Raw genomic sequence first — 21,724 nt, 5'->3', positions numbered from 1 at the left:
CACGTAACAAAAGATTGCTGTTGAGGTCTGGTAGTCATTGAAGTTGGGTGTTGGGCTCATGAGTACCCATTTTTGTTTTTTCCTATTAAGTACATTATATATTTTATTTCATTTTCTATGTTCTTTTGAACTGGTACACAGTTTCATTTTATTTTTTAAATAATCTTTATCTCTATTTTATGTTTATGGATGTTTTGCCTGCCTGTATATCTATACATCATATGTACACAGTGCTGATAGAGGCCAGAAAAGGGTGTCATATCTCCTGGGCCACTGTGTGGGCTGCTTTTCAGAGGATCTGGGTTTGACCCCTAGGACCACATGGTGACTCAAAACAATTTTTGTCTGTGCTTGTGATTCTTTACAAGAGCTTCTAAAGTTAACATGCAATTGCAAAAAAAGGATGTGAGAGGGAGGGAGGAGGGAAGAAGGAAGAGAGAATGTTACCTGAAGAATTGGTTGATTTTTATTTTCAGGTAGATGAAGAATATTCACAATTAGAGCCAATTTAATGTAGGGTGTGAGGAAAAGCAAAGAAAGCAGGAAAATTCAAGGTGCTCATTATTACCAAATTCTGTCTTCAGTGTGGTATGGAATAATAAAATTACGAAAATTTTTAGTGGAAGATTATGCATTATTAGATGGAACAATAGGTGTCTAGGTACTGTGAAGTCCTGTTCCTAAAAGCCACTCATGCCCTCACACTGCCTTCCAGCTGACCACGTTGTATGAGAGCTTAAGTTTGCGCAACCAGCACTTAGAAGAAGAGGTCAAAGATCTGGCAGACAAGAAAGAATCCGTTGCCCACTGGGAAGCCCAAATAACAGAAATAATCCAGTGGTGAGTGCTCTTCCAAACATGCTGCTGTGGGTGCCGTGGGCTGTGGACCCTGAGAAGTTCCTAACCCTTCTTCGTCTTAGTTTGCCATGGAAAGCAAGGTCAGAGTGGGAAAGGTGAACCTTTAAAGGACTCAAGAAACACGTTCGCTTGCTTTTCATGTGTTTTCTAAGATCAAACTGCATATTTATGACTATTTTAAGCAACTGATAAGCCTAATAAAAATGTAGAAGCTGAACAATAAATAGGTATAATATATCTGTCCAGGTATGACATTTTAAGACCTTTAGTGATTGCAGCTTAGCCTCACAAACTATTTCCTCTGTTCTCGGGGCTAATTTGGATTATTTGGCCTGTGAATTTTGTCGTCCTAATTCACTAATATTTGTTACTGTGTTTATTAAAATTTGCTTATTGTATACTGTGTAGAGAGAGCAGGATCCAATGAAGACGTTTATATCCTAATAACTTTTGTATTCATTTAAATCTTTATCCGTTTTAACTTTTATGTCAGAATAGCTAGTTCCTTTATGTATCTAACAAGCCCATTAATTATTTATTGAGGATTTTAGTTTCCTATTATTACTTTTTAGTTTAATCAGCTTTCTATTTTCCTTTATCAGATTTCTAATACCCTTCTTAAATCAAGAGTGAATAAAATGTATTTTAACTAACTTTACTCTAATAAACCAGATATATGCTGACCTAACTGTAGAGCTCTTCTGGTAACTAATGCTCACAGACATGCCCAGATTGTAGAAATTTGCTGTGTTGCACAAAATGCAACTGTTAGTGCATTAATGTTTAATTTATGTCCACATCATTGGATTTACATTTCTAAAGAGAACCATTTTAGTATTTAGCCAAATTGGTCACAGAGCTATAAATAACAAAAGATAGGGCTGAAAATTTGCTTTATAAACTGATTTTTCTAAAACCTGTGGTCTTAGACCACCACTCTGTTTTCCAGTGGCTAGGAGAAAGGGAAGTGACCCTGACAAAGGAAGGAATCTTCATTTATTTATTCATTCAGTAACTCATTTATTCATTTTTTAAAAAAAAAACAGTTTTCACCATGTCCTCAAGGCTAACCTCAAATTCTTGGTCTTTCAAAAGAAAAAAGAGTAGCATCATATGAACACGGCAGCGAAATAACAGCCAACTTTGCATTCAAAGTGCTGTTGGGAAACACAAACAAGATAGACTTAAAATAAATAAATAGTGACGCATTGTGATACACTTACTTACTGGCCCATGATTCAGTCTGAAATAACTAGAAATGACAAGTAGGAAACTTGTTTTTTTTTTTTAAAAAGCGAGGAATGGGCATTGGGGTTGGGTGCATGTGCACGTTTTGGCTAGAAGTTGACTTTGAGTTTCTTCCTCAATCACTGTACCTTTTCTTTTTTAATGTGCGATTTAACAACTTTTCTATCTAAAACTGGTGGTGTTTATCAGCTGTGAAATCTTAAGATGGTAAATAGAAACTGGACTTGAACTTCATTAAAATTTATCCTTTATTCATTACTATTTAATTCTTTAAGAAAACAGGAGTGTTTTGGTGTAGCATAACCCTGATTTCTGTAAAATATCCTACTTTAAATTTTTTAATTCAATATACATCAGCCTTAAAGAAAGTATGCATGTTTTTGAGAAAATGTAAGAATCTAGAAAATGAGAAATGTTAGTAGTCTTCAGAAAGCCTGACACTTGTCCAATTATAGATCTAAGTAAGGAGTTATTTGTGGTTCAAGGGTGATTTACTAATTTATCAGATGTGAGTAACGTGGGTTTTCCTAAATACTGCCAGCTTCCATTATATATAACTGAATAGGTCATAATTCTGTTCACAACTTTTGGGTTTTTGTTTTTTTTTTTTTTTTTTTTTTTTTCGAGACAGGGTTTCTCTGCAGCTTTGGAACCTGTCCTGGAAACTAGCTCTTGTAGACCAGGCTGGTCTCGAACTCACAGAGATCAGCCTGCCTCTGCCGCCTGAGTGCTAGAATTAAATGCATGTGCCACCACCACCTGGCCTGTTCACAACTTTTGACAGGTAGCAGTGGTGTGGCCATCCTTTTAAAAGGGTTCTTTAAGTATCTTAAGTTTTTGGTATTTAGTTCTTAATGATGTTTTAAATTACATCCACCCAGTGAAGTTTTCTGTGTTTCTTTATACTTCATGTCCATCTGGTGTGTGTTCTAGGGTGAGTGATGAGAAGGATGCCCGAGGTTATCTTCAGGCCTTGGCTTCTAAAATGACTGAAGAATTGGAAGCGTTAAGAAATTCCAGCTTGGGGACACGAGCAACAGTAAGCTTTGCCATTTCACCTGGAAGCTCACCTCTCTTGAGAGCAGAAAGCACGTCATCTAATTGTACCACTTTTCTCAGGCTTTCACTTGTAAAAGTTTTCATGAAAAATAAGTTAGTTGAGGTCTTTTCTAGTTTAAGAAAATATAAAATGTCACTGTTAGCTGTCATTTTATAGCTAGCCATTTGTTATTGAAGGAGCTGAAAAAAGAAACCAGTTACTTATGTTCATTTATACATATTTATTGTTGTTTCTGGATTTAATGAAAAATGCATTTCACAAATTATGTGCCAGTTCCACTCAGTTTCAGTGATATGGCTTATAAAATAGCTTCTAGATTCACTTGTATTACGAAATTTAAATGTTAAGAATAAAATAGGAAGGAACTAAGACATAATCATATTATTCTATAGGATATGCCCTGGAAAATGCGTCGTTTTGCAAAACTGGACATGTCAGCTAGACTAGAGTTACAATCAGCTCTGGATGCAGAAATTAGAGCTAAGCAGGCCATCCAGGAAGAACTGAATAAGGTTAAAGCATCAAACATTATAACAGAATGGTAAGGATCAATAATTTCATCTTATTACAATAGTTTATAAGTTTGTTGGAAAGTATTTGAAAAGCAGTTACATGTTTAGCTGTCTATCTGTTGTTTTGTTTTTGTTTTTGTTTTTTTTTAAAAAAAAAAAGTGATGCACGTGTGGTTGAAAATACAATTGAGTAGTATAACGCTTGCCTGGCATGCCCAGATCCCCAGCTCTGCTCCCCACCAACAAAAGTGATGAACAGCTTTGGGACAATTACTCAGTCAGTAAAGTGTGTATCTTGTAAGAATGAAGACCTAGCATTTGATCTCTGATCCTCACTTCCAAAAGGGGTGGAGGGGAGGAGATGGGAGCCATGGCATCTGCTTGGAATCCCAGAATCCCTGGGCTGGAAAGGCAAGGACAGGAGGGCTCCCGGACTTTAGTAGCCATCTAGCCATATCAGTGCACTCCAAAGTCAGTGAGAAACTTTGTCTCTGAGACTAAGGTGAAGATCTGTTGAGGAAGACACCTGCTGCTGACCTCTGTCCTTCTCATTCATGCACACAACCAGGCACATACATACAAATACACTGTGTGGTGGCACACATCTTTAATCCCAGCACTTGGGAGGTAGAGAAGACGGATCTCTATGAGTTTCAGGCCAGCCTAGTCTACAGAGCTAGATCCAGGACAGGCACCGAAGCAACACAGAGAAACCCTATCTCAAGAAACCAAGGGAAAAAACAAACAAACAAAAAACACAAATGCACACAAAGTGCACACACACCCAGACACACACAAATACACACAAAGTGAGCACACACAGACACACACAAAGTGCACACACCCAGACACACACAAAGTACACACACACCCAGACACACACAAAGTACACACACACCCAGACACATGCATACAAATACACACAAAGTGCACTCACACCTAGACACATATACACCAAGTGCAAACACACCCAGACACATACACACAAATGTACACAAAATACACATCCAGACACATGCCTACACATACACACAAAGTGCACATGCATCCAGACACACACAAGTGCACATATTTCCAGACACATACACACAAATGTATACAAAGTGCGCACACACCCAGATACATATACCCAGAGTGCACACACACCAGACACATATACCCAGACTGCACACACACCAGACACATATACACAAATGTACACAAAATCCACACACACCCAGATACATATGCACAAATATATACAAAGTGCACATGCACCCAGACACATGCATACAAATACACACAAAGTGCACACGTACCCAGACACATACATACAAAGTGCACACACACAGACACATACACACAAAATACACACACACAAAGACACATTTACTCAAATATGCACAAAAAAAGTGGTGCAGAAAATGTGCAGATTTGAAAAGGAAAAAAATGTAATTCTAGTGAAAGTCTCATACAGTCTTGTTTTCTTTAGGCTTATCCATAGATGAACTATTATTATTTTCAAATAACATTTCATTCTTTATTCTTTCTTTTCCTTATTTGTTAAGTTTAGTTGACTCAAATTTTATTCTATTAAATCTGAAATTCTCTCATATTCTGTATAGACTGCAGCTTTACTGTCAGAACAAAATACAAACACCTGAAAATTGCAGCCTCTACCTTAGGTCTTTTATGAATGATCATTTTATCAATGTTAAGTTTTGTAGATTTTTTTGTTTTATTTTGGTTTGGTTTGGTTTGTGTTTGGTTTTTTCAAGAAGTTAAATTTTGTAATGGTGAAATAATTATGATTATTTTCCAGATTCCTTTATTTTTTAAAAATAAGCAAACTCCTGGTATCCATGGAAGTTAGCTAGTAAACATACCCCTCAATTCTTGTCACAAGAGCAGCAAATTCTATTTCACATATAAAAAATAATAAAATGAAAAATTGTAATTTGATTAGATATAAAGATGCTTCAAAAATAAGTCACAGGGCTGGAGATATGGCTCAGTAATTAAGAGTTCTTAATGGTTTTGCAGGAGATGTTTTGATTTTCAGATCAGGCGCACAACTGCCTGTAACTCTAGTTCCATAGGATCCAAAGCACTCTGGCCTCCTTAGGTAATTTGAATGCATGTGGTATATACATAAACTCATGTAGGCACACACACACACACACACACATATATATATATATACTTGTGGATAAAGATAAATAAATCTTTGAAAAAATTAGTTAGCAGTAACAGTAGTGGGACAACAGTAAGTTTACATTAAAAATTAAACTATAAATTTAAAAATTTATCCAGTTCAGAATATCAAAACTTCCACAAGCTTGAGAAGAAACATAGGGGTACAGATTTGGTTTTGAGTGGTATGATGCCTTGAGACTTAAGCTGAAGTCATTAATTTCTTATCAAAGGACAGACACACATTCCTGTTGAATTATGACCTTTTGTTATATATAACAGAGATATAAATTAAGTACATTTTATGTAAATGTAATTATGATGCATTGAAAGAGATTTTTCTGAATAATATGAAGCAAACCTTGTATAAAGAACTGTTGGGTATCATTTTCAGCATTATAATATGAGTAAGTGTTATCTTTTTCTTCCTTTACCCAGGACATTGGAGTTTAACATTTGTTCATAAAGCAGAGCTGAGGCCGAGTCAGATTGAAAGTTATAAATTCATGTATATACTCTAGTTACATGGTGATACATGAGCAAGGTCTGACAGAATTCTTAAGTTAACTGTGGTTCCATAATATTGTTAAATTTAATAATTCAGCTCAAGGTCAGCAAACACTCCTCTGCTCAGCTCTGTAGCCATCCTGTTCTTAGGTGCTTCAGTGTTGGGAGTGGAGCCGGGGCTTCACACGTGCCAGGCAAGTCCTCTGCTCCTTAGCTGCATCTCGGCCCAGGAAGCCATCTTCTTTGCAGAAATGAATGAGTCTGGCTTGCTTTATTAATTTGTATAATAGCAGGTAACAAGCTGTATTTGTCTTTCATGCAGTAGTTTATGGTCTCCGACTTTAGCCTCACACACATTTAAACCAAATAAGCCCAGCTCTACAAAATTAATAAATGACTGTTTTCCTTTTCCTCTTATGTAAGTAAACTGAAGGATTCAGAGAAGAAGAACTTGGAACTACTATCTGAAATCGAGCAGCTGATAAAGGACACCGAAGAGCTTAGATCTGAAAAGGGTATGGGAATGTGTTTGCATCAGGACTTGCTGTTCTGAATGTCCTTTGCTATGTGAGAGCCAACTTACTGTGTAGATGAAAAATTCTTTGCATTAGCAACCACACATGAATGCAAACACAGACACACACTCATGCATATACATGTGCACACACGCACATATGCAGGGCCAAGCTACTATGTACTAGTTAATATGCATTAGACTAAGAATTTTTAGTTACAGAAGTGACCACTTTGCCACAAATTTAACTGTTATTTCAGTGTTAAAAAATATTTCATGAAAAAAAAATATTTCATGAGGAGTTTTTGAGGTTGGAATTAAAGTATTTTGTGAAGTATTCATAATGTTCTCACATGTCATCATATAAAGTAGTCACTTCAAAAGTAGTGCTGGGATGTTAACATTAGAACTTAGTGGAGAAACTTGAAAAGGCCAAGGTTGTTTTTGAGACAGTCTTGCAGAGTAGCCCATGGTGTCTTGAATTCAGAATCCTCTTGTCCCTTCCCCTAAGTGCTGGAACTACTTTTATTAACACTTTTTATGTACCTGCAATGTACAAAAATCATATGGGTACAGAAAGGACAGTCCGGGAAACAATATAAAATAACTAATTAAATATTAATTATTTTAGTAAGAATTATTTGGGTGTTTGTTATGTTTTTCCAGTTTGATGATTACATTGCTTGTCCTATGTGATTTCCCAGATTTTATTAGCATTTTCTTGAGAGCTTTCATTTTTCTTTTCACATGGAATTAGCTCAGAGTATATCATATCCCTATGATATGAACATCTTATGCAATTTTTCCATATTGTGAACATTAAGAGTGGATGATTTAGTAAAAATAAATTCAGAGTGTGACTTAGTAAAGGGTTATTTTATATGAGATTATCCAAAATATTTTTCTGACAAAGGCTCTCATCAGTTACTGGATTAATTAATTAACTTTGTATTTGGCTAAGGATTACTCTCTCATATTCCATCTCCATAACACAGTGAGGGATAAAGCTGATTGGTCTCTGTGTCCACTTACACTGTGGAGAACGGAGTGATCAGCTACATAAAGGCATTGCAATACTTGATGTTACAGTTTTGTGTCATGGTTGATTGACTTTCTTCATGAGCAAAATAAATAGGAATAAAAGAATAAGACATCCTGCTAAAATGATCATGCTTGATTTTAATTCATGAACAGTGGAGGAGAGATATATTAAGGAAGAAAAACAGTATATAACACATGAGTGACCTTGTGGTGCTAAAAGCAATTCAACAAGAATGACACCCGTGCCAAATAAAACTGACACATCCAATTAACTGCATTATTTTTAGATTATATCTAAACTTTAAAAAAGACTTTTAACCTTATAGCATATTGCTTTATGAAAGCATGTTAAGGGCTTTTTTATTCAGAATATTCCAAAATAAAATTACATGTTACAACATAATATAATGTGCTAAATATGTTTACAAAATAAGGGCAAGACCTTTTCTATACTTGGTTTATTACTATTTTATCCCCAGTATCTAGTACAGAATCTGCTACAATATAGGCTCTTTTAAAAAAACATTTGTTTGTGTGTATGGTGTGGGGGCTGTGTGCATGTCATTGCACATATATAGAGGTTAGAGATTGACTCTTAGGAGTTAGTTTTCTCTTTCACCATGTGGGTCTTAGAGATTAAGTTCAGGTCTTCATGCTTGGTAGCAAGAGCCTTTAGCTGCCAAACCATCTCAGCTATTCATGGTAAACTCATCATAAATATTTGTTTAGTAAATAAATTTCAGAACTGCCTATTTGATAACCATGATATATCAGAATAATAGTAAGAAGCACATAAATCAGTGATGGGAGATGACTCACCGTGTCATATGCTCACTTCGCAAGCATGAGGACCTGAGCTCAGTTTCTGAGCACCCACATTCCCGTCATCCAGGGGTGGCAGCATACACCTAGAACTGCAGCAGAGAGAGACAAAAGAAAAAAATCCCTGGAGCTCGCTGACAGCCATTCTAAACAGATGGTGAGCTCTAGTCTTAGTGATGTTTCAAAAACAAAATGGAAGCCGGGTAGAAGCAGGCGGATCTCAATGAGCTCAAGGCCAGCCTGGTCTACAAAGTGAGTTCCAGGACAGATAGGACTGTTACACACAGAAACCCTGTCTCTACAAACAAAACAAAAACAACAACAAAACAAACAGACAAACCAAAAACAAAATAGAGACCAATAAAAGAAGACAACTGACTACTGACCTTTAAATGCACGCATGTGGGTATGCACACAAATAGAGTTACAGAGAGTGCCTGCCTGTGCTAGATGGGTCTGGGGGGAGAAACACAGATAGTTGATAACTCTTCAAGATGGAAAAGTCAGAGTTGTGTAGTAGGGGCTAGAAAGATGGCTCAGCAGTTCAGAGCACTGGCTACTTTTCTAGAGGACCCAGGTTTAATCTTTAGCATCCACGTGATGGCTCAAAACTTTCTATAACTCCAGTCCCAGGGTTCTGATGCCCTCTTCTGGCCTCCTTAAGAACTGCATGCATGTAGTGCACAGACATACATGAAGGAAAAACATTCATATACACAAAATTTATAAAACTTAAATTGCATGATAAGCTGTTTCTACTTTATCTTCCCTAGTGTTTATCATCATTTCTATGTTTTGATAATTGTTTTGAGATTATGTATTTAAACTATCATAGCCAAAAGGTATATATACATTTTTTTTAAAAAAAAAATCATCTGAGGGGCTCAGAGGTTAAGAGCACTGACTGCTCTTCCAGAGGTCCTGAGTTCAATTCCCAGCAACCACAAGGTGGCTCACAGCCATCTATAATGAGATCTGGTGCCCTCTTCTGGCATGCAAGCATACATGGAAGGAATGTTGTATATATAATAAATAAATAAATCTTTAAAAAAAAAAACCAAATCCCTTTAAAACAAAATCATCTGAGAAAAACTAAATTTTAGATTCCTCATTCTTCAGTAAGCTAATACCTGAGATGGGAAATTAATTAAATATACTTATTTTATCACTGTGTTATTTATGAAATCTGAAAAGATTATTTTTTGAAATGTATTTCAAAAGAGAAACCTTGTTTGGGTGGTAAATAAGTTTAGAAAAATCACAAGTAGAAAAACTTCTTTTTTTATTTTTTCAAACTGCACAAAAGATTATATTTTATTTTATTATGGTATACAAGATCAGTGGTTCTCAATCTTCCTAAAGCTACAACCCTTTAATACAGTTCCTCATGTTGTGGTAACCCCCTACCATAAATTTATTTAATTGCTACTTCATGACTTGTAATTTTGCTACTGTTTTGAGTCATGGTATCAATATCTGATATGTGACCCCAGTGAAAGGGTCCTTCAGCTCCCAAATGGGGCATGACCCATAGGTTGAGAACCACTGTACTAGAGGGAAAGGATTTTGTTAACTGTTGACTTAGAGAACTATCATGGGAACTAGTCTAATGTAACCATTGAGTCTTGGAAACACTAATATATTTTGCTTTTTTAAAATATGTAAAGTTAATTTAGTAGTTTTATTTTTAAATACTTCAATAGATTAAGACAAGAAAGGTTATCCGTGAAAATGAGTTTTAATTGTTCTACTTTAAAAAAAAGTTGCTGCTGTCTTCTAGGTATAGAGCACCAAGACTCACAGCATTCTTTCTTGGCATTTTTGAATACGCCTACCGATGCTCTGGATCAATTTGAAGTAAGTGACTGCTCTGAATATCTCTGGGTCTGCTTAAAATTTGCTCTGGAATCTAAAATTTACTTGTAGTAAAACTTTTATTGCAGCTACAGTAGAGAGCCCAGAGTCATATAATAAGTGAATAGAAACCTGGAAGGGAGGAATATGTCTGCATTCTTATGGAAAGTCTGACCGCACTTGTGTGTAATATAAACATCCAAGACAGTCTGAACCCCGAGGTGGTTATTAGACCTAAAAGCGGCTCAGCCACATAAGAAGCAGAGAGAGCATGAGCGCACAGTAGCTCACCTGGCTCTCGGTCCTGGTCAGTTTCTTAAGAAGTATGCAATAAGGATACTGCTTTTTGATAAAATTGCTAACTTACACTCTTGTTAGCTGTACTCTGAAATAGCGATTATGTAGCTCTTTGTCATTCTTTATTATTTAAACATTCTGCTGAAAAAAGTCACTATAATATCAAAGTATGTTTTATGTCAGAAAATGTAGGTGTTGGTTATCATCTTGCTCAGCAATTGAATCCAGAATCAGTGTGCGAGTGCTGTGTGCTCTGCTCTAAGTGCTGGGAATACGGCCATGACCACAGTAGACAAAATTGCTTATATTCCAGCAGGAAGAAGTAGAAGCAGAGATTCTGATAACCTGTTTTAGTTGCTGTTTTCAGAAGTGTACCATTCATTTAATAATCAGGGATTTGCCAGGAGCTTTCATTTTATTACTTTGGGAACAGTAGCTGAATTTCATTCCTTTGGGGAAGGAAGAATCATTCTTTGAAAAATAGCCCTCAGTTCCCTGACAGCAGTGACAGTGACCGCTTTCCTCATTTATTTATTTAACAAATGTCATTTGCCTTTCAATTGTTTTACAAATTTTGATTTATTATTTGTTTGTATTAAATTGCTTCATCCATATTTTCTATTTTTTTATTGCTGAATTCGTTAAATAGGATTCCTTTTCTTCTTCCTCATCCTCACTGATTGATTTTTTGGATGACGTAAGTCTTTAATTTTCAAACCAATGCATCCTTCAGTAAAAAAGATCAGTGAATTGATTTGAAGAATTTGCCTAGTAATGCAGTTTTAAAAATATCACTTGGAATTATGTGAGCAAAACACTTCTTTCTTATCTTAAATATAATAGTTTATTATTATTAAACGTAGTAAAGTAAGAAGTACTTTTAAAATTACTTTGGCCTTTGGCGAATCTCTCTGTTTCCATTCTTTGACTAGAATGCTTACTTAAATATTGTCACTATTTATAAGAAATTGTTCACTTTCATTTTTCATGATTTCTGTTTTACTTTCTCCTTTTCTTTTTAGCATCTTGCTGTTTCTGTGTTGGTTTAAAATAAGACTCTGGAGAAATCAAAAAAGTGACATTTAAAAAGTTAAATTCTCATAGTTTTATCAACACAGTAAGAATATAAGTCAATTTTTAATATGGACAGTTTTCTTTTCTAATGTGGAAAGTAATTTTAAATTAACATGTGCACTATATGCCCCATAAATTGGATGCATTAGCATATTCTGTATGAAGTAATCCTGTAGATTTATTAATTTAGAAGTTACTAGTAAGTGTGTAGTACATTTAGTTTCTACTTACACTGCCTTTGGATATGTTTTCTATTTCACATTAGATGACTCAGTAATCCTTGACATAAAATTTGACATCCTAGTGAACATGAACACTTCCCAGAAATTAAAAGATAGGAGACTTTAAGTGTAAATAATATTAAATATTAAAGTGTAAATAAGTATTTTTAAATGAGGGGAAATTCATTAAATGTTTTGTTCCTAATATTTTTTTAAAGTACAATATATTCAGAAGATGATTTCAGAACAATTTTTCACTGGAAAAAAATTCTTGATATAATTTTCTTCAAATTGCTAACCAACATAGACCTAGACTTTTTGATATGTTTGGAAATGTACCAAAACCTGTTTCTCCAAAATGGAATTTTTGTTGTTGTTTCTAAAACAGTAAATTATGCTGGATGATTCTATAATGTAATTGAAAGATATCTGTCTTTCAAAAATGTGAGAATACATGTTGCAATCTGCTGTTTGGTATGTTAAAACAGTGTGGTGTTTTTATTGTTCACATTAGAAAGAATGAAGAGAAAGTTTGAGTAAATTGTAGAGTTCATTTTGCTGATAATTTTTTTTCACTTTTCCTTAACAAACTCTTGCCTTCGTTTTTTTCTTTCCCTTATGCTCTTAGATTACACAACAGTGTGTATTTCAGCAAACAAACTCTTCTCCATAGAGATGTGTGAACATCTCCTCTGCCAGGCCCCCCGCTCTCAGGAGTACTCTGGGATTGTTCCTCTGGGTGTAATGGAAGTGCACCAAGTCAGGGCCATCTCCTACCTTCCTTTCCCCTTTCTGATCCTCAACCACTGCTGTGCAGCAGAAGCTCCTCGGACATAGAGCTGAATTTTATAGTAGTGCAGAGGAGTTCTTAGTACACAGTGAAAAGGAGCTGAGCGCAAAAACTGCTGAGTCAGTGCTCATGTTGCTGATTCTTCTGTCCTTTCATTGTTCTGGTAAAGCTCATAAGCTGGCTCTTCCACTTTCCAGAGTGGTGCTTGAAAGAAATTACCTGGCCTCTCAGTACCTATGTTTGCTTATCTGACAAAAAGTTATGCTATAGTACTACTCTCATAAAGTGCTAGAATATTTATAGAAATCTATCATGCCTTCAAGGATGTTAGGGTATTTTCTTGCTAGGCAGTCCCCTTTTCCTCCTCTTTAGCTTCATTTCTCGTCTACCATGTGACCTCACTTCAGTGCTTCCTTCTGTCTTTACACCTCAGCCTTCCTCTGGCTAAGAACATGAACCACAGCATCATCTTTGGAATTGTCGAATCCCATTACTACTTGGAAATGATCTTATTTTCTATTAGAGGGAGGGCTAGCACTAAGCTCCCATTTAAAAAAAATTTATTCTTAATTTATACTTTATAATATAACCCTCTTGTTTCTTTTGTTTATTGTTCATAACTATGACTCTGATTTCCAATGTTAGCAATTCATTCATTTTATCATTAAAGTCATAGTAAAATTGTTTCAGTAGTAGCGTTGTCTTTGATGAGTTCATGTTCCATATCCAAGATACTCTAAAACCCAAGTTCAATAGCCCCCATTGTTAAGCGTTTAGAGTTTTTTTGTTTGTTTTTGTTTTTTATTGATTTTTATTGACCGCATTTAGAGTTTTTAAGGAATAATTGAATCTAGATTACTCTTTATCCTAGATATGGTATTATTATGCATCATGCTTATTGTGTGGGACCTGCATTGAGTAGGTTCTGGTGCTGAACTAACCCTAAATCCCATCCTTCTGGTCATCCCCTTCTATCCTCTGTTATCTCTAGAGAAGAGATTATTGAAGAACATCTAATTGCAGCTCAACCTTGCATATTTAGAAGAAGGTTTGTGTTGAGCATAATTGCAAGTTTAATTTGGTGGTGTGCCTACATATCATCCGTGTTCTCCACACCCCTCCACACATAGGACCACTGTCACCTTCAGGATTCTGTTTTACTTCTCATAGGTCCTCTCCAAATCTGCCTTCTGCTCTTCTACTAGTTTTATTCTTTAATTTGGGCCTATTAAAACTATTATTTCATTATTTAGAACAACACAGAATCATTTTTCCATTCATGATTTTTCCTTAGTTTGTTTTGTCTGTTTCTTATATTTTGGCAAACAGGAGAAATGGGTTATCTCAGCAGTCAGAGTTTAGGCATAAACTTTAGCCTCATATAAGATCTTACTGAGGTACTCCAGAATATTGATCTAAGTCATGGTTCCTTCCCTCACTAGTGTCTTGATTTTACTATCGTTTTGACCCGTTCCTTTTTACATTCCCTTATAACTGATCTCAAGGTGAATATGAGGTCAGGGTGGAAGATTAGAACTATGTTTTTGTTTTATATATTGTCATACTGATGATTTCTAATTTAGCTCAAAACATTTTAAAAGTCATCTTTAAAAAGTAGAGTAGTAAATGTAAAAAGCAAATTTGCTTATTTATTTTGTGGTTGATTTGTTGGAGTGGGCACTAGGACTCAAATAAGTATTTTATAGCAAACAGTAGCAAAACTAAATAGATTTGTTGTTGTTGAGATTGTTCACTTCTCGATAGAATGTTGCCGTGTGGATCACAATACGTGTGCCAATGGAAACCTCATCAGCCTTAGACCACATCTGAGCAGTTGTTTCCTTACTGTTTTACCCTACAGTTTTCCTGGGTATATATGTACTTGGATGTATCAAAACAGTGGCTTTGTTCATATGTCTGTATGCTATGTGTTGATACAGAGGGCCTGGCATCTTCCCTGTGAATATGTGTAACGTGCTGTTCTCTCTCTGTTGAAGCGCTCCCCGTCCTGTACTCCAGCTAGCAAAGGCAGACGTGTAAGACTCCCACACTGTGTGCTATCCTAGTGCCTTCTGCCTGCCTTTTATTCCTTGCCTTTGACTGCAGAGCCCTTGAGCATGTGCCGTGTGCAATGTGACCTGTGTCATTCACCACTGCATGCATGTGCTGCTGCTCTTGCCACAACTCCTCTCCTCCCTGTGTTTCTCTTTTTCCTTCCATTTTAGCTTTGGCCGCAGAGCTTTAGGAATGTTCTTCATGTAAATTTATACAACTAAAACAGTAAGACACCTTTTAAAAGTATGCTTTCTAAATTATTCAGATACAAGGCAAATGAGTCTCTCAGAGAAAATCTGATATAAACAAATATGTAGAGTGCTAAGGCAATTTGTAGACCTCATTGACTAGATCTTACATAGATCAGTTGTGGAGAAATTGTGAGCTAGGTGTGTTTGTTTAATGCAAGTGAGAAGAATTTCCCTAAGTATCTTACACAGTATAGATTTAGGAAAGTTATGTTAATAGTGGATTCTTTGTATCATAAGATAATGTCAAGATTTAAACTATTCTTTCTATGTATTGTTAACACAATCTCCCACTGCCAATGCTAGTAGCTCCATGTTTCTTGACTTGGAAGTGTTTGCCCATTTCCCCTCTTACGTATTCTGATACACAGGTCGGAATCTGTATGTGGATAGGTCTCAGGCTTTTAAGAGCCAGCCTCCATCCCAGCACCTCACACATCACGGAGAAGTAGTTATCCAATACTGTTTAACTGGACTTCCATGTCCTATGTTAAATAGCACTAAAGGACATTCACAGGAGGTACAGCTTTTTACTTTTGCTTGTCAACTTAGTGTTGAGCAAGCACCCTTATTCCCAAGTTCCTAGACAGAGAATGTTTGAGATGAAGTACTTTTTGGTTTGTGGTGAACATGCAGGGTAGTGGGATGGCCATTGATTCATGTATTCGTTCTTAACTGATGAAGGGTTGACCTGTAATAACACCAGCATTATAAATAATTTTACATGACTGTTTAAAATGAATAAGTTCTTCAGCTGTCGATATTGTACTCACTAGACCTATGAGTTCGGCTGGCCTCTATTAGTTAGAAGTCTATAAAACATTCCTGGTTCTACAGATGTTTTGATTGTTTTTGAAATTTATAGTTAAACGATTAGATATTTGAATTTATCAAACTAATAATAGTATATGGTAACTATTTTGTAATGTGAAGGCTAGCATTTGTCTGCTCATATGTACTAGATTTCAATTATCAGCCTGTGAACTGAGTAAATTTATGATGGCTTGTTTTTAATAAGGTTATAATTCAGAAAGATTTTGTTTTATTATTGATTTTGTTATGTAAGAGATTTGGCCACCTAGAACATTTTGTTGACTTAGGAAATAAAAAAAAATATTGAGGGAAATGATTGCACTATGGCTCTTACTCCTACTTCTGTGTCTTTTTACTACAGCATCTAAGTAAGCCACCATTACCCAGAATCTGTGAAAATTACCTACATTTTTTTTAACCTGTCAGTATGACAGCCTTGATTATCTCCTTTTCCAGCTTCCTTCAGTTCTTCCTTGGCTTAGTATCTGGCTTTTTTTTTAATTTGTAAAGTACTATGTTTGAAAAGGGTGTAGTTGGGAATTGTAAATTAGTAGTTAAATGGGAACATTTTGGTGGCAGAGTGAAAGTAGTCTCTGGGGCATGGGTGTGACATTGTCACTTCAGTAGACACAAATAGTTATTATTCCTAATACTGCCCTTGACTCTAACCCTGACATAAGATTTCATATCTGTACCATGTTTTCAGAAGTTGAATGCTTTTGTAAACTTAAAATATTCTTACCCTTGAAATATAACAGAAATAAGTAAGTGTCCAAAGTAATATTGGCCATTTCTATGCTGTTAGGCCCGATTTTCAGGTTGAAGACTTAAAATTCTCTGTAAGTGGTATTTGATTAGGTGCATTATAAGAAAATTATAACTAGTGTTGCTAATGTATGGATACAAATGACTAGAAAACATCCCATATGATTCTTTTAATAGCAAATGTCACAGACTGTCTTGTTTCAGATTGTTCCTTTAGAATTTGGAGGAGACACTAGAAAGAGCCACATATAGTTTAATTACTGTTACTTTTCCTAGAGTGTAATTCTCTAGAGTCGATATTCAACTCAGTATACTGAGAATAATGTCTAAGAAAAATTTCCATGAAGACAAATAAGTTAAATTATTTGTAACTAGAAAATTATACTTGAGGCCATAATCTTCAGTAATTTATTATGACTAGTTATAGGATAATACAGTATTACATTTACTGTTTTTCAAATGAAATGATATTTCTATAACTCTAGAGGATTGTTAACAGTGATAACTTTCACAAAAAGTTTGAAGGTTTATGTGTTCTGAATACAAGATATTAAATGTTTTTATTTCAGGAATGCTTCTTGCTAAAATCAAATTTGATAAAAAGTCTATTTTTAGTTTCAAATTATAGTTCCCAGTGCAAGCAATATATTAGATTAAAGCTGAGTTTTTATTTTGTTTTATTTTGGTTTGTCTTGGTTTTGGTTTTTCAAGACACGGTTTCTCTGTGTTGCTTCAGAGCCTGACCTGGAACTAGCTCTTGTAGACCAGGCTGGCCTCCAACTCACAGAGATCCACCTGCCTCTACTTCCCAAGTGCTAGGATTAAAGGCATGCGCCACCACTTCCTGGCACTAAATGCAAGCTGTTTTTAAATAAATTGTCACTTATCATCTATAGCAAATATCAGTCTCTTTTACTTTAAAACAAGCTGCAGACAAGAGTGCTGCTATTTGTGCAACCCTGGCCGCACCAAGATGTCTGAGGCACCAGTCATGCACATTCAAGATGGATTGTCTTAATTATTGTTTACTGGAAAAACATGCTGTGTAATTTGAGGCATTTGTGTGAAATCACTTAAACAGCTGCCTGGCTCTGGGAAAGAAAAATACTTTTATTTTATTATATTACTTTTAAAAATTTATTGTGAGGACAATTTGCTAGAAAAATCTTAATAGATTCAGGAACCATCATAGATTTTTTGCATGACACTGTCATGCATTGTGAACAAAAAATGCAATATTCAGCTTTTTGTTTATATATATATATATGTACACACACACACATATATATATATGAGCTAGTAGAACATAAAAACGACATTAGAATATAGTAAACGTCTCTTAATTCCTACTCATCAGAATAATTCATTAAAATATGTTTACTTAGAGAAAATGAGTTAACAAAAATAGGGAAAGGTATTTTCATTAAAATATCCTTTATCAGTGGATTGTAATTTAAAAGTATTGAGTGAACTTTTTACACTGTTAAGATTTATTTCCAACATCTTCCCTTGAACAATACCAGAATATGCCATCCATTAGTGTCATGTGTTGCTTTTTACTATTTACCTTTTTAATTGTTCTTGTAAAGATTAAGATAACTATTAAATTGACATGGCTCTGCTTTTTATGGATATCATATTTATTGGCTTTTGCTACATCAGTAACTCAGTTAACTACTTAGATTTAGTGCTGTAATATCTTCAACAGTGTCCAGGGGTCAAATACAGTAATAATGATTTTTAAAATGTTAGTTATTTGTGGGGGTGTGTATGAACTGTGTGAGCTAATTTTAAAATTAATCTTAGGCATTTTTAATTCTAGAACATTTAATCAATATCCTGAAGTTTTAATTGGGTTAAGAGCTTTTAAATGTTAAGAATAAACCATTAATTACAAATACATGGTAAGGATTAGGATTTAATTATAGCAAAATTATTAACATCTTGAAAAAATGCAGTTCAGATTGGTGATAATTAAAACTCCGATGAAGATAATATGTGACACTTTTTTCTCATTTGTTAAGCTGCATTTGAGATAATATTAATATTGACAGCAATCCAGAAATTATATGATAGTGAGGTCTGTTTCCTGAGTTCTCTGCTTTTGATAGAATTCTTTCAAAAACCCGGAACTTTTTTTTAAGTTTGATGTCCAAATTATTTTTGCCATGAGTTTTTTTCATTTTAAGCTTTGTTACTTGTGTTTATGAAGACCATACTTAGAAAAGAAAAGTGGTAATTTTTAAACTTCCAATTTTTAAAAAATCCAAACATTATTCTAAATGTTATTGTTGAACTTTTTAATATTCCTACTTACTTCTGCTTCAAAATATTACTCCAGTGTAGCTACTTTCTTCTTTAAAGAAGAAAACAAAGTTGATTTTTTAAATGAAATTTTTAGTTCAAGAACACTCAGCCCTAAAAAGCACATATTGTATAGAAGGAGTGGGCAGGCCTGCTTTTCATCCCGCCCGGCTCCTGCACGGCTAGCTTAAAACCCGAAATAACAACACACAAACTGAATTCATTTAAACACTGCCTGGCCCATTAATTTCAGCCTCTTACTCACATCTTGACTAACCCATATCTAATAATCTGTGTAACACCATGAGTAGTGATGATTTCATTGGTTAATTAATAAACTGCTTGCCCTGATAGGTTAGAACATAGGTGAGTGGAGTAGACAGAACAGGCTGCTGGAAGTGAGGCCATTTTGTAGTGAGGAGCGGCGGACCTGCTTTTTGTCCCGCCCAGCTCCCCGCCCAGCTAGCTCAGTCGGTAGAGCATGAGACTCTTAATCTCAGGGTTGTGGTTAGAGCCCCACGTTGGGCGCCATTCTTTAGAAGGAGCAGCGGGCAGGCCTGCTTTTCATCCCGCACAGCTCCCAGCCACCTGGCTAGTTTATGCCCCAAAATAACAACACACCAATTGTATTCTTTTAAAGACTCTCTGGCCCATTAGTTTCTAGCCTCCTTACTGGCTAACTCTCACATTTTGATTAACCCATTTCTAATAATCTGTGTAGCTCCACAAGTGGTGTCCTACCGGGAAAGATTCAGCATGTCTGACCTGGTAGCTGGCTCCATGGCATCTGTCCCAGAGAGGAGAGGCATGTTTTATTATGATTAATACTGGTTTGTCTTTCTAAAATGTAACATAGTTCTTAATGTAACCAGGGTTTATTAAATACAGCTAAGAAGATCATTTTTATTTTTTTCATTTTTGTTCTCTTTCATTGTCACTAATGAGTGAAAAACTAATCAATAAAAAACAAATTAATACATGGCAAAGAATCTTCAAAAGAACAAAGAGATTTATATCAAAGGGTTCAAGAGTTATTTGAGTAGGCAATTACAAATTAAACTGATAATGGATCATTTTCTCTCTCTAGTATCTCACTGCCATGTCACATTATCATAGGATCACAAAACATGCTGATCACAAAACACAAAAAATGTTCCAGCACCTGACTCTGGTTTGATTCCTGAGACATGGAATGTCCTTAATGGGAAACCTCTGTTTGCCCACATACCAATAAAATGGTGTGACTGCGTGTTCTGATCCCAGCGCTGGACAGTATAAGTACAGTCCTCACTTCTGTTAGTTCTCGTTCTCATCGCTCGTGGAGTAGGCCTGCTGTAAAATTTGAGTCAATATTGGTGGAAAACAGAAAGCTTTCTGCCCTTGGTTTTAGAGATACTGAACTCGCCCGACCTAGAGGTAAAAGTTATTTGGACTATTTATTCCTCATCTCAAAGTTTCTTCTACCCAGGATTTCCTGTCTTACAGCTGAGCATTAGGACTCCAGGCTTTCATGATAGCTCAAAATTTGTTTAGATTATTCTTCACATAGAAGTTTTCTATATATAATTAATCTTCCACTTGGACACTTCATAAAAGCTTATGTGAATGAGTTAGTTTTAAGTTCTTAATATAAAATATTTCAGGACTGCTTGCAATTTGTATAATTATATAGACACTAGAAAGGGGAGAATACTAGGAATGAGAAATACCCCTGATTTATGTAGCTAATAATTTGATCTGATTGCCTTCTCCTTAACTCTCCCCAAATTTGTAAACTGGGCAAGTTTGTCTTGAGTCTCATTTTAGTATTTTACTCTCCTCTTCTTGTTCAAGTTCACTGTTAGAAAATATAACTTGACCTCTATGATCCTTATTGTTATGAGTGCTTCTGTCATGGAGGCACCTGGTAGAACACAGAGGACTGGCTGTGTAATGGAGAGATTGGATTCAGGCCTAACTTGGAACTTCTCAAAGCAAACCAATTTATTGGGATCATCTTTGCCACACATACATATGTAGTGTCCCTTAGTTTCAGTTTTAAAAATCTAAAAATGAAAGACTGAAGTTGATTAGTAACTGTGTTGGTTATGCTCACCAAACCCTTACTTCATAGATTGTTTGAATGGTGGCCAGTAAACACCACCCTAAGAGGCCTTGCTGTGTCTCCATAGAGGGCTGTTTCTGGTGTTGTTACTACTAGTTTGTAATTCCTGCAAAGTTACCAGATTATTACAATTCACCATATTGAGACAAAGTTGACCATTTTATATGAACAACATATCACAGGATTGTTTTGGCTATCCTGGGTTTTTTGTTTTTCCATATGAAGTTGATTATTATTCTTTCAAGGTCTGTGAAGAATTCTGTTGGGATTTTAAGGGAGATTGCACTGACTCTATAGATTGCTTTTGGTAGGATTGCCATTTTTACTATGTTGATCCTACCTATCCAAGAGCATGGGAGATCTTTCCATTTTTTTTTTTTTTTTTTTTTTGGTATCTTCAGTTTCTTTCCTCAAAGACTTAAAGTTCTTATCAAATGGGTCTTTCACTTCTTTGGTTAGTGTTAC

The 21,724-nt window shown here is 35.4% G+C and overlaps 1 protein-coding gene across 3 annotated transcripts in view; it reads left to right on the top strand.

Moving 5' to 3' along the window:
• Cdc42bpa (CDC42 binding protein kinase alpha) overlaps positions 1-21,724 on the top strand; it is a 234,611-nt gene that overhangs the window by 167,746 nt on the left and 45,141 nt on the right. For 2 of the 3 annotated variants that reach the window (XM_038349025.1, XM_038349026.1), the window contains 5 exons: positions 716-840; positions 3,040-3,145; positions 3,559-3,707; positions 6,781-6,872; positions 10,515-10,591. In XM_038349025.1, the coding sequence (XP_038204953.1) occupies positions 716-840; positions 3,040-3,145; positions 3,559-3,707; positions 6,781-6,872; positions 10,515-10,591 (549 nt within the window). Of the gene's footprint in view, positions 1-715; positions 841-3,039; positions 3,146-3,558; positions 3,708-6,780; positions 6,873-10,514; positions 10,592-11,534; positions 11,583-21,724 lie in introns of all 3 variants that reach the window. The other variant, XM_038349027.1, reaches the window with a different exon arrangement.

This window comes from Arvicola amphibius, chromosome 12, assembly GCF_903992535.2.
Source record: "Arvicola amphibius chromosome 12, mArvAmp1.2, whole genome shotgun sequence".
Lineage (NCBI taxonomy): Eukaryota > Metazoa > Chordata > Mammalia > Rodentia > Cricetidae > Arvicola > Arvicola amphibius.
Note: the sequence above shows the minus strand (reverse complement) of the source record. Positions and strands in the feature narration are given on the sequence as shown.